Raw genomic sequence first — 13,221 nt, forward strand, 5'->3', positions numbered from 1 at the left:
ACGTAACCCGCGCTCCGGCCGGGCCCCGCCCCCACGGCCAGGAAACTACACCTCCCAGGAGGCTCCGCGGCGCCCAACCGTCCGCTTTGCCCGCCCCCTGCCTCCCCCTTGCCCCCGCCGGCAGCTCCTTGGCCCACTCCGGTCCCGCGGTCGGCGGAGCGGGCGCGCGCGTCGGGGGCTGCGCGGCTGCTGAGGAGGGCGAGCGCGCGCCGGGAGGGCGTGAGGCGTCGGGGGGCGGGGATACGGTCGCTGGCTCGCAAGATGGCGGACGAGGACGGGGAAGGGATTCACCCCGCAGCCGCTCACAGGAACGGCGGCGGCGGCGGCGGCGGCGGCGGCTCTGGGCTTCACTGCGCCGGCAACGGCGGCGGCGGGGGCGGCGGCCCGCGGGTCGTGCGCATCGTCAAGTCCGAGTCCGGCTACGGCTTCAACGTGCGGGGCCAAGTGAGCGAGGGCGGGCAGCTGCGGAGCATCAACGGAGAGCTGTACGCGCCGCTGCAGCATGTGAGCGCCGTGCTGCCCGGGGGGGCGGCCGATCGCGCCGGGGTGCGCAAGGGGGACCGCATTCTGGAGGTGTGAGTATCGGCGCTGCCCGCCGCCCCGTCCCCTCCGCCTGTCCCCGCACCTCCCCTCCGCTCCTGTCACCCTCAGGCCGCACCCTCGGGACCCCCGCCCCCCTCAGGCCCCGCACCTCCCGGGGGTGGGGGGATACCCTTTTACCCCCGACACTCGGGTTTCTGCGACTCCCACCCCCCCTCCCTCGTGTGTATCCTCCAGTGTCCCCCGCTGCGGCTCCGCCCCCCATTCCTTCGGCCGCTTTGTCCCCTGTGCCTCACCTTTGACCGGCGACTGCGCCCCCCGCTGCCATGGAGGCTCCCCTGCCGCTCTGACAGCATCTCCTCCGACCCGGCCGCTGTGTGTCCTCCCCAAGTCCTCGTCCTTAGCGTCGTAGTTTCTTGTCCCCCGCCACTCCCTCTGCCCCCGCGGACTCTGGTCTGCTCCCGCTTTCCCTCCGGAAACAGCCGCCCTCCACGCCGCACTGCTTTCCTTAGTTACTCTGTCCCGCTGGCGAAGCCCCCCCGTCTCCATTCCTCTGTCCTTCCGTGTGTCCCTTTCCTCCCTTCGGTTTTGTATTCGTCCTCCGAGTTTACCTTTTCTGACCCTTGCATGCCTTTATTTTATTTTATTTTATTCTATTCTATTCTGTTTGCTGGGGCGGTGGGGTTTTGGACACCGTGGCTCGTCTTCACCGTAGCCCTCGTGTTTACACCGTGATTTTGACTCTCGTGCCCCCATCACCAGCCTCATGCCTGGGAGAGCATCCCCGTTCCCGTCCGCCTTCCCTCCTGCACCGTGCTCGTACTTTTGTTCGGTCTACAATTACGACTTCCCTTTTGGGTCTTTGACCACCCCCAACCCCCCTCTTCTTCAGGCCATGCTGCTTCCCGTTCGCTCTCCTGCTCTGCCTGGTGAGCCCACGCTTGAGCCTGTCCTCCTCTTCGTCACCTCCAGGTCGCTCTCCCTTCCTTCTCTTTTCAGGCCCCTTCTGCAGCTGCAACCCACCCTCTTCCCTGCTGCAGTCCCTCCCCCTTTATGCTCCTTCATCCTTATTTCCCCACCGCATCCCTTAAAGCTCGCGCAGATTGCTGCCTCGTCTCGCGATGTCTGTGCAGCCCTCCTCCGCTCTAATCCAGGTGCTACACTTGTACGGTTGTATTAAATTTATAGAGTTGCTGGTTGACTGGTAGGTGGTGTGTGCTCTCATCTGCATTCTCCTTAGCAGCCTTCCATGCTGTATCTCTGCTTCTTCCTCAGTCTGTCTTATATATTCTTTCTTCACACTTTCGAACCCTCTCCCCCAGTCCTCGAATTTGCTGTCATGAATTTTTTCATTTTTACACATTTTTTTAAATTATAATTTCCACAACCCTCAGGCTTTCTTCTGGTAAAACAGTAGTTTTGCTCAAGGTTTCAAAGGGGATAGGGTCTGGAGGGTCCGGCATATAGAGGGGTCCATCTGTTCTCATTTACCTTATGCCCCTGCCCTCCTCCTTGACATTCTTAACTCTGTGCCATCCACTCATTCTGTTTCAAGTAGCTCATCAAGCAAGCGTTTGAAGCTATTACTATGACTTTCTCCTGTTCTTCCTATAAATAGATGCTTTCTTTTTCCATTAACGTTCTACATACTCTTTTCTAGTATTCTCTTTTGAGAGTAAGGGCATTCAGATATAGAATGCAACAGTGACCTTTTGTGCCTAATTCTTTTCTTTCTAGTTAACTCAAAACCTGTGGCAGATGTTTTCTTCCAATAGAAGCTCTTAAAATTGTCATTTTTCATTCCCTTTGGAAGTTAACTTTGGATTCAGCTGTTTGTTTATTTTTAAATTTAAAACTAAAGTATTTATTTAAAATTATAAATTTATCATAAAGTTCTAAATCGTTTACTCTTTATAGGAGCTAAAAGAACTAAACGAAAATAATTTCATAGAAGACTACAGCTAACATGATTGACCATTTCATGTCAATATATGTATATATATATATGCCAGCTAACATAGTTGGTGGCTTCTTCCCCTTGTTGTGGTTTTGCAGCAGAGTTCAGACAAACTAGGTACTGTAAAGAAGACCTCAGACTAGTACAGGTAGATGGGCTTACCTCAGGCCCAGGTTCCAGTCTAGGTCCATTCCTCCTTCTAGAGAAAAGACGCTGCATCTTGGCACATCCTTGGGGGTGAGTAGAGAACTTTGCCTTCTTTAGTGGGCAGGGCAAAAGAACACTCTGCTTAGTGAACCTTTCTCTGGAAGGTTGTGATGAGCAGACATCTTCCTGACATTGGTTATTATCTCCCAACTGTATTTTGATTTCCAAATTCCGCTGCTGTCGCGGAAATAGTGATGGTTGCAACACAGAGCTGAGCTGGTTGGTACATTCCCTGAGACCTCAACAGTTGACCCATGAACAAGTCGTGTTTGAACTGCTCGGCATCACATTTACGTGGATTTTTTTCAATAAATACCTGTACTGTTTTCAATCCATGGTTGGGAGTGCGCGGATGTGGAGGACCATCTGCATGCGTTGACACCGTGTTATACGGGGACTTGAGCATCCTCAGATTTTGGTATCCGCGATGGAGGGGGCGGGGTCCTGAAACCTATCCCCTCTCCCCAGGACACTGAGGGAAAAATGTAAGTTTTAGGGGAGTCAGCAGTTATACTTGGATTTTACAGCGCAGGGGTCAGTTCCCCGAGCCCCCACCTTCAGCAGTCAACTGTATACAGTTTCTTTCTCTTTCTTTCTCTTCTTCCAAAATCTGCATCTTTTCTTTAGGTTTTCAAGTGAGAGGAGGAAATCAGCAACCAGACATGATTCTTGAGGGATATCTGTGTCTGCTGCTTGTTTTGATCTTGGTTAGGTTGATGCTGATTTTCCTAGTGCATTCTTTAGGCAACATTCCTTAGAGCTTTTCTCTGTCTCTCACCCAAGTTCCTTTAGTTAACCTCTCTTGTCCCAGGAAAGCTCTGTAAGTTGATGAAGTGCCAGGTGTGGTCAGGGTTAGGCATGGGTAGATAATTACTATTTAGATGTCAGAGAGATGTCTGGACTTTGATAATTGCCTTTTAACTAAGACTTTTCCCTATTTTAACCGCTTTCCTCCTGTGCACAAATTATTTTATCCCAACCCTCATATATTGCACTTGTTTGGACAACTGATAGAAGTGTTAAAAGAACAGAATAACTTTGAGATTGAAGGGAATGCACGCTCGCACAAAAGCAGGGCATCAGTTTCTTTGCATTTCTTTTAAAGTCTGTTTGCCAAGGCCCATCCTCGTTGAACCTTGGAACAGTCCTTAAACTAAATTCACTGCTTCAGTTTGTCCTTCTTCCTTTCAAAACAGACTGGATTTTAACTGGTTGGGGAAAGAGTCATATTGCAGGGCTTGGTGCTGGAATATGAACAAGCCCTCTGGGCTCTAAATCTTACTGCAGATGGAATGTGAGTCTCCACCTTGTAATTTTCCCCAGTGTCATACATCGAGTGTCTTCACTTTGATGTGTATGTACCTGGAGGCTGAGTGAAGAGTGCTCTAAACAAATAGAACCAAAATAAATATATCTTTGCACTAATTGTATAGTATGTGAAGTAACATTTGATTTGAGGTTAATTTTCTTAAGGTGAAAGTAGGTCCAAGGGCTCTGGATTGGTCTCGCGAGAGGTGCCGCGGGAGGGTGTCAGTGTGCAGTGGGTTTGGACATGGCACCATCTGTATTTTTGAGGGGTCGGGTTTGTCTGCCGCCTAGTGTGTTTTGTCTCTTTGGTATCTGGTAGTGTGTCTTTGGTAAGTGTGCACTCCTAAGATCGGCTGGCAGCCATTCAAAGTCATGGTACGGAAAGCATGTGTCTTCCTCCTGGACAGCTCTAGAGTAATATACCCATCAACTTGCCCTTGTTAAACCGTAAGAAAAATTAAAGCCGTATATATAAATTTGTTCATTGAGAGTATTTTTAAGTTAAATTTATTAGAGTGACATTGGTTAATAACATTATATAAGGTTCAAGTGTACAGTTTTGTAATACATCATCTGTATATTGCATTGTGTGCTCATCACCCAAAGTCTAATCTCTTTCCGTCACCATATGTTTGACTCTTGAGAGTTAATTTTGATAACTTACAGATAGCTCACGGGCATTCTTTTTTGAGGGGGGGTATTTTATGTGAAAGTTTGAAAATGATTGAATAAAAACGTGGTTGGTGTCAAGAATTTTTACGAGTTACTTGAGTCATGTAACATTGACTGCTGTGCACCTCCTCAATAGTTACTTTCTCGGTTGTAGCTGAATTCCATTCTCTTTGGCTCAGATTTTCCAGGTAGGTTTTGGAAATGGTGTTTGAAATCATGGTTATTGATCAAAGGAATTTTTTTGACAGTGACTTTCAAGCTTTAGTGAGCATAAGAATCACTGGGTAAGTGTGCTTGTCAAAAGTATAAATTCGCAGGCTCACTTTTTAAGGGCTGTGATCCAGTAGGTCTTATGTGGGGCCTGGAAATCCTTCATGCTTTACTTTCTTGCCAGGTGTGGGTAATGCAACTCACATACTCAGCCCTACCTGGAGCGACACTACAGGTCATAGGCCTTGAATTCTCGGTTCATTTTATCTTTACGGTCATGTCGAGTCATGTGACTGTATTCTAACAAATAGTACTTTGTCAGGCTCCTGAATGGCAGCTTTTAGGAAAATAAGTTCAGTGGTTGGTGGACTGTTATATCTGATCATCTATACTTCATTTCTTGAATCTTGCTAAACTGTTGTAATAAAGATGGGTGATTAAGGGGTAGAACAGTAATAAAAGTCATTATACCACTTTGCTATTTGGAGTGTGTGTTACAATTTGCGGTGTTTTTGCATTCAGTCTTCACAGCAGCCTTATGAGATGGGGAACATGTGAGCTCCTTGAGGCCAGGGACTACCTCTGTGTTCTTTTCCCGCCAGATGTCTGGTGGCACATAGAAGGTAATTAGTCAGTAAATACTTGATGAGTGAATGTATCAGCGTCATCCCTATTTCATAAGAGAGGACACTGGGCGTTGCACTAACGAGTGTTAACTCGAATTAAACCCAGGTCTTTGACTTCTAAATCCAGTGTATTTTCTATTTCTTTCGTTTTCCCAGGTATTGTTGACTTAATAGTCATCTCTTCTTGACTGAATAGCCACTTAAAATTCTTAAAATTCAGTCACATCTCTATCAACTTGTATAGCAGTTGAGCTTTGGTTCTGTTATCGTGGAATATAACTCATGTCTTTATTTACGTTGTCTCTTTGTTGAATTGGGTGGGCAAGAGGGGACCGAAGCAGTCATTCTTTGCCCTTATTTGTTTCTATCTTTAATCCGTTGGTTTTTGGTGAAGGGAGCATGACAATCATAATTGCAGCCTAAAGAAATACTTTTCATCTCATAGGCAGTTGAGGTGGCAAACAGATGAAACTGAATTTGGAAAGAGCGTCATCTTCCCCTGGGGAATCACTCCCAGAGCGTGGCTGTGACCAGGAAAAGGTCTCTCATTAGTAACGTGAAGCTTTGTCTGGGTCGCTCTCTTTCCATCCACCACTGACCAGGTCATTTCAGGTGAGAGTTGTTACCATGCTCTCAAGGATAATTATTTTTTAAGATAAGCTCCTCTGGGAATAATTCTTGTGATCCGGTAGATAAACAGAGACTCAATGACAAGCAAACACAATTTATGGTCAGTCGCAGTGCTTCGGGCACAAGATCTCGCGGTGGGTTCACTTGTGAGAGATGACATCACTGGCACCAAGGCCGCGGCGGTGTAGGTGACAGGTCGGTAGGGTCGTTCTGTTCTTGGACCCTCAGCCACGTGGAGGGTTTCCGTGCTTCCCTCGGCAGCCGGTGGGAGGCTGTGTGTACATGGGACAGTTCCAGCCCCACGTGTGGAAACAAGTGTTTAGGCAGCTTTAAAATATTTTTAAAACTTGCAACTCACAGTAAGAGATAGGATTTATATTACAACCTAGTCTAAATAAAAAACAAAAAAACAAAAACTCACCTGAAGCAAGTTTCGCAACGCTGTATTTACTGGCATCATGTAATCTGGTATATTTTAGTCTGTTCGGTTTCTTGTGTGTTTTCATTTCATTTTGGATTTTGAATGCTGATCGATGGTGGCCCACTGCATTACTTTTGAGACTCATTAGGTTGTGATCCACTGTTTGAAAAATTATGATTTAGGGCATCATTTCTCTATTGTTCGCCTACTAATATCACCTTGTATTCGGCCTGGTTCCACAGTTAAGCGTAAACTATGTGTAAAATGCTGTTGGGCTTGTACAAGTCCCAGAGTCCCTGCGTCCTTGTCCCCGAAGAGCCTGCACTGCAGTGGGGACGGTGCGTGTAAACCGTTTGCTGTGTGCGAAGCGACATGAAATGATGGAGATCCACGGAAAACTGGGAGTTTTGAGGAAAGAGTGAATATGTTGAGAAGATTGATGGGTAGAGAGGTCAGAGAGGACTTCTACACCGTGACTGAAGAACGGGTATAATTTCAGTAGGCGGAGAAGGGAGAGGGAGGGGTTTCATAGGCGGAGGAAACTGAAGATGTGAAAATTTTTTTTTTTAAATGCCCACAGCACCTGGTCTTCCTAGGTGGTCTCCCATCTAAGTACTAACCAGGCCCGACCCTGCTTAGCTTCCGAGATCAGATGAGATCAGGCACGTTCAGGGTGGCATGGCCGTAGACTTGAAAAGTTCTTAGGATAACTCTAAGGAATCTAAGACTGCTGTTTGTCTATAGACAGTTATGGTCGAAATTAGATCAGAAAGGGCTTTGAATGCATCTTGCTAAGAAGTTTGGATTTTATTCTGTTTCTGAAGTCAGAATATGGTTGTACGTGCGTTAATACCCAGGACTCCCTGCGAAAATTTAGTTTTTATTTATTTACCCGAAGAGGTGGAATAACTTTTCCAAAGCCAAAGAGGAAAATCGCTATTAGAATTAGAAGAATTTCAGAGCATCTAGTCTCTTGGGCTGTCTCGTACTATATAAAGAAGAGAACGAAGGACAACTAAGCCCTAACACCCAGAGCTGGCGACAGCTGGCGAGGAGCTGGTCGCCTTGAATCTGTGTGTGTATTTTATCTCACAGTCCAGTCCAGCTCCTCAAGCATCTGTTTCTTTCTCTGACATTTTAAGTAACTGTACTTACCGTCGTGTTTACAGTTGATAAGTTGGATCCCTGTGCCCCGCCCTACCCGTGGTGGTGTTTTAACTGCGTTCCTCCAGGTCCGCTCCCCCGATAGGGAGACACCTCCTTCCCGTTGAAATAATTTATTTCAGCGTAGAGCGTGTCATCAGGGGTTCAGGGGACTGCCGACAGACAGCGAACTTAACGTAGCACTGAGGTTTATACCCGTAGTCTACCTCAAAACCAAAATTCATGCTAAGACTATTCAGATAAGTTTAAGAATTGGCGGTGACCACAAAGTGCAAGTTCGCTCGCTCTCAGTAATGTGAGGGACCCCACAGCATGCAGTTTTGTGGAATCGTGTTAGTCGGGTGCTGGGTCGTATGTGGGTCATCTCTTTTGTTTCTTACTTACCGCTCCCTGCTAACCAGGTAAGGTTCTCGTGATATTTGAGGACGTACACCTTTCTGCAAGGTATTAAAGTTGCAGAGTAAGGAACTGTTTGAGTCCCCTTATGTGTATTGTACCTCCTTCACGGAACTTGCACTGTCATGAAAACGTCTTTTAATGAATGATTCGTTTTTGCTTGAGCTGTCTGAAACTGCAGGTTCTTGCGTCTGACCTCGGCAAAGGCTGGAATCCCAGATGTATGTGTTCTGCGGACTTGAAACACGAGTAATTAATTTGCTCTCTCTGGAAAAGTACAGAGCGGTCTGCAGGAGTCAGCTGCTCGTGTGGGTATTTTCCTGCTGGGCTGAGGAGGCCAGTCATTCCTGCAGGGCCATTCAGGGAGGTTACCCAGGAAGTTGCCCCCTCGCCCCCCAATACTGCAGTACTTTTATGTCTGTGTGTCTGTCTAGTTCTAGTTATGTCTATTTAGTATGTTTTAAAAATCAGGAGATTAACTGAATATTTGGAGATACTGGAAAACGATTGGCCTCTGCGAAAGTTTAGGGAACTTCCACTTCTTTTGCTCATCAGTTTAGTCATCTAGAAAGTTTGTTTGTAATCAGGGTAGTTTGTCTACTGAATACTTAACCATGCAGGTTACTTAATTCTTTTTACCCAATATTATGGTCATTTTGATTCTAGTAGGGTTAAAAAACTACTTATTTGGATCTGTTTTCTCAAGATGTGTAACCTGCACTTGTCTTAATTTGGAAATGGCAATCAGTTTCTCTACCTGGCATTTCGAGCCCAAGGAAATATGACAGTAAGGTTTCCCTTTATGAGTTATGTGCTGCTAGATTATTCTAGAGCTCCCTGTCCTAGCCAGGTGCCCTTTGTATTGCCGATGCAGACAAGGCCTTTCTGTACCTTCTTGTTCCCTACCTGGAAGTAGACTCCAGCTGGAGTTTCTGCTCACCTTCGAGAAGAGCTTGTCCACATTTAATTTGGATTAAAGGATGGTGGTATTTGCCCAAGGGCTGTCTCCCTTCAAAAGTGTATGTCTCAGTGTTAATTTTGAAAGGCTCTCTTTCATCGACGAAGGTATTTGGAACTGTATTTTCAGTAGTAGTGGTAGATTTATACTTCTGTTCACGCTCATGTGAAGTACCTCTTCAGACTGAATGAACATTTAGGAAACGGGTGTTGGGATTCGGGGTGCAGGCTGTCACCCCAGAACAGACTTAACCAGATCACACAAGGAATCATGCATTTAATTGAATTATGTAATTCAGAAATAGTGGTGAAATGGAGCTTTAAAACTTGATTCTACCTTTGGTAATTTACCTGACTCACAAACTAAGGTTGTTGATAAAGCAGGTAGATTTAATTCTTTAACTAACTTTCGCCGTGTACAGTATACGAAATGAAAAACATCTGGGGGCTGCATTTCAGCTGGCCGTGTGGGCAGCGGTTCAGAGTCTGAGTTGGTGTATGGAAAGGGTTGAGGGACTGACCGTTTAGCCGGGGAATTACTGAGAGAGGGTCCTCGGAAAGGGTGTGCAGAGGAGGGAAGCGAGTCAGGTTAGGGAGACTGCTCTGGCTGTTAGCAGCTGTCTAACCCATACTGAACAGTTATTATCCCGCAGTGTGGACAATTAACCCATTTTCACATCCAGCCTTACATTTGAATAGAACCATGAAGTTAAATGCTGATCAAGTTTTTAAACAAAAATTGAAAAACAAAAAATCCTATCAAAACAAAATCAATGTATACTTTTATAGTTTTAGTACCAGAATCTTTAAGGTCTTACTGGTAATTAATTCTTTAGCATCTGTCACATGAGGAAACCCATGTGCTTAAATTTTTCCTATTAAGTCTGGTGCATTTAGTTTTCATGATGTGAAACAGTATAATTACAATAGATTATTTCCAGAATTCACATGAAATGAAGACTCGCTTTTTAAATATCAACATATTTATTTCTTATTCTTCTTTATCTCATTTTGCTATTCTTGGAATCAAGGTTATATTTAAAAATTAATAAAATAATCGACTTTTCAATATATTTGAATAAAAGAAAGCATAGCCACACTTTGAAATTGCTTACATATTAAATGCCATACTTTACTTTTAGGCATTATTTCTAATGCTTCTCATAATAAAAAGCAAAATGGTCATTAACACTAAAGTTTGAAAAATGTAGAGCTTGCATAGTATGTTTAATATTTCCCTCTGAACAGTGAAACCCAGTTTCAAAGTTAAAAATAAGGAACGGAATTGTGGAAATGCACGAAGGAAAACCATTATTGTGTTTGTGTGCTGGCCTTAATAACTTTTTCCTTTAGGGAAAATCTTTAGTGAGTGCTTGGTACGTGACAAACGCAGGATTAGACACCGGGGATAGAAAGCTGAATGGCACGTAGTTTTTGCCCTTAGGCAACTACAGTTGGGTAGGGGATCCGGCAGAGTGACAGTGTCAGGGCCAGAGTAAACCCAGGGAGGGTAAGAAAGGAAAGATGGCACCAGCTCCCCCAGCTGGATGAACAAACTTAGAACAATCCCTCCAAGTCCCCGTAAGTGCTTTTCCATCCTTAGTTATCTACGCTAATGAGCACGAGTGCCCAGGGACTGTGTGCATCTTAGCAGGCGTCCCCCAGACGCGGATGTACTGAAATCAGGGCTGCATAGTTTCTTGCCCAAGCAAGGACACTTGAAAATGCAAGGGGCCCATCAGTTATGCCAGGACAACAGGTATAAACCAGATGCGTCCTGGCAAACTGGGACACAGGTTTATAGCCTTACGACTTTCAATACAGGAGGCTGTTTTAAAATTCTAAGACTAGAATTTTGTATTATATCAGGAGGGAAATGAACAGAAAAGTGAACAAGTTTTTATTCTTGGTGACAGGTGGGGGTACATTGGCTTTACAGGTAATTATCAGGTAATGAACTTTTTTTCTGAATAGCTTGATTATAATTTTATATATATTTAAAAAATATTTTAAAGCCTTAAGCCTTATTATACCTTTTTCCTGAATGACAAGTGTGATTCATTTATTCAGAAATAAATCTACCAGCACAGATTGTATTTGTAAATTGATCGCCTTGGAATTAGAAGCTCTGGGGACTCTGTTCCTCCATCTCCAGTAATAAACCCTGTTACTTCTGGCGGGAGGGATTAAGGTTGAAAGACAGACGAGCCTTCTTTGTACTTGTCCTGCCTCGGGGAGCGTTGCTTGTCAGTAGAGCACCCAGCCAAGGATAAAAAGTCTCGGTGATGGGAAGCAGCTTATTTGTCGAATTATTCGTTTTTCTCTCTTTGGGAAGACCAGATGCTCGTGGACACACTGTGCACTTTCTCAGCCACGCCAAGGCCATGCTTTATTGTTACAAATGTCCTCTTTTGCCCAGTGTTAAAAGTTTAGCTGTAGGTGCTTTCAAATATTGGTATAAATATTAAAAGAGGCACCAAAAGATTTGTGAACTAAGGCTGGAAATCATTTAATTTGGTCTACATGTAGTCAACATTTGTTATTTTCCCCTCATTTACTAAAGGTGAAGCTTAGAATAGAATGAAGTTTTTTGTTTTTATGTTCGGTTATAGTTTGAGTCAAGACTCTTTACATTATTTTTTCCTGGTGAAGAATAATCTGTCAGAATTATTGCATCACATGACAGTGGCCTTAAAAATCAAGAAGACAAAGCAAACTGATTGTAATTTTGAGACCCTATAACTCTGATGCCATACTTTTCTGCTCAATTGTATGTCGTTTGCTCAGGCTGGAAAATGGTCACATGAAATTATAACTGAAGAGAGCCAGCTAGTTTCTTGTTTTGTTTTGTTTTTTGGTGTGCAGGGAAAGAAATAAGAATAAGTGACAATTAGTGAAATTATTTTGAGGATCTAGCTTCCTAAGCGAAAATAGAATATGATTTAACCATCTAAAACTATGGCATTTTTCTGATTAGGAGACTTCAGATCTTAGTTTGATTTTCATGGCAGAAAATGGAATAGCTCACTCCATCTTGTTTTGAATTATTCACTAAGGAATTGTGATAGGTTCCTAGTGATCCACTTTGGTGGATCCACTTTGATATATATAGTTTTTGAGATTTCATTCTTAATTTTTTAAATTCATTAAAAATTTAATGAGTAGTTTTAGGTTCACAGAAAAATCGAGTGGAAGGTACAGAGGTTTCCCATATACTGCCTGCCCCCCATCCCCCGTGTGTACCCTCCCCCACTATCAACATCCTCCACTGGAGAGGTACACTTGTTACCAGTGATGAACCTATAGTGACACATCATTGTCACCCAGAGTTCATAGTTTCCATTAGGCTTCGCTCTTGGTGTTGTACATTTAATGGGTTTGGACAAATTTATAATGACACGTGTCTACCATTATAGTATACAGAGTAGTGAGTGTCACTGCCCTAAAAATCCTCAGTGCTTTGCTTATTCAGTCCTCTTTCCCCCCAAACCCTGGCAACTGCTGATCTTTTTACCGTCTCTCTAGTTTTGCCTCTTCCAGATTGTCATGTAGTTGGAATCGTAAAGTATGCAGCCTTTTCAGGCTGCTGTCTTTCACCGGGTGACATGCGCTTGAATCTCCTTCATGTCTTTTTATAGCTGATAGCTCATTTCTTTCTAGTGCTGAATACATTCCGTTGTCTGAATCTGCCACCGTTCATTTATCCATTCCTCGGCTGAGAACATCTTGGTCGCCTCTAGGTTTTGGCAATTATGAATAAAGATGCTGTAAACATCTGTGCGCAGGTTTTTGTGAGGACATAAGTTTTTCAACTCCTTTGGGTAGTATCAAGGAGCACAATTTCTGGATCAGGTGGTAAAAGATTGTTAGTTTTGTAAGAAACTGCCATACTGTCTTTTAAAAGCGGCTGCACCATTCTGCATTCCCACCAGCGATGAATGAGAGTTCCTCTTAATCCTTATCCTCGCCAGTGTTTGGTGGTGTCAGTGTTCTGGCTTTTGGCATCCTAATAGGTGTGTAGTGGTGTAACATCCATTTTTTTCAATTATAAAAGTAATATAAATATGTTAGAGAAAATTTGGAGACTGAGGAAAAGAAAAATTACCCGTCGTCTTATCCTAACATAGCTACTT

General features: G+C 44.3%; 1 protein-coding gene and 1 non-coding gene across 3 annotated transcripts in view; one reads left to right on the plus strand and one right to left on the minus strand.

Annotated features, from left to right (window-relative positions):
- Positions 1–216: 216 nt before the first annotated feature.
- Positions 217–13,221, plus strand: part of SNX27 (sorting nexin 27) — a 60,932-nt gene continuing 47,927 nt past the window's right edge. Inside the window, exon 1 of one of the 2 annotated variants that reach the window (XM_039841622.1) lies at positions 217–575. In XM_039841622.1, coding sequence (XP_039697556.1) covers positions 262–575 — 314 coding nt within the window. In that variant the 5' untranslated portion in view covers positions 217–261. The remainder of the gene's footprint in view (positions 576–13,221) is intronic. The other variant, XM_039841623.1, reaches the window with a different exon arrangement.
- LOC120585337 (5S ribosomal RNA) lies at positions 7,143–7,261 on the minus strand. The gene has a single exon (XR_005648311.1). It is a non-coding gene; the product is annotated as a 5S ribosomal RNA (ribosomal RNA).

This window comes from Pteropus medius, unplaced genomic scaffold (assembly GCF_902729225.1).
Source record: "Pteropus medius unplaced genomic scaffold, Ma_sr-lr_union100, whole genome shotgun sequence".
In the NCBI taxonomy this organism is placed as follows: domain Eukaryota; kingdom Metazoa; phylum Chordata; class Mammalia; order Chiroptera; family Pteropodidae; genus Pteropus; species Pteropus medius.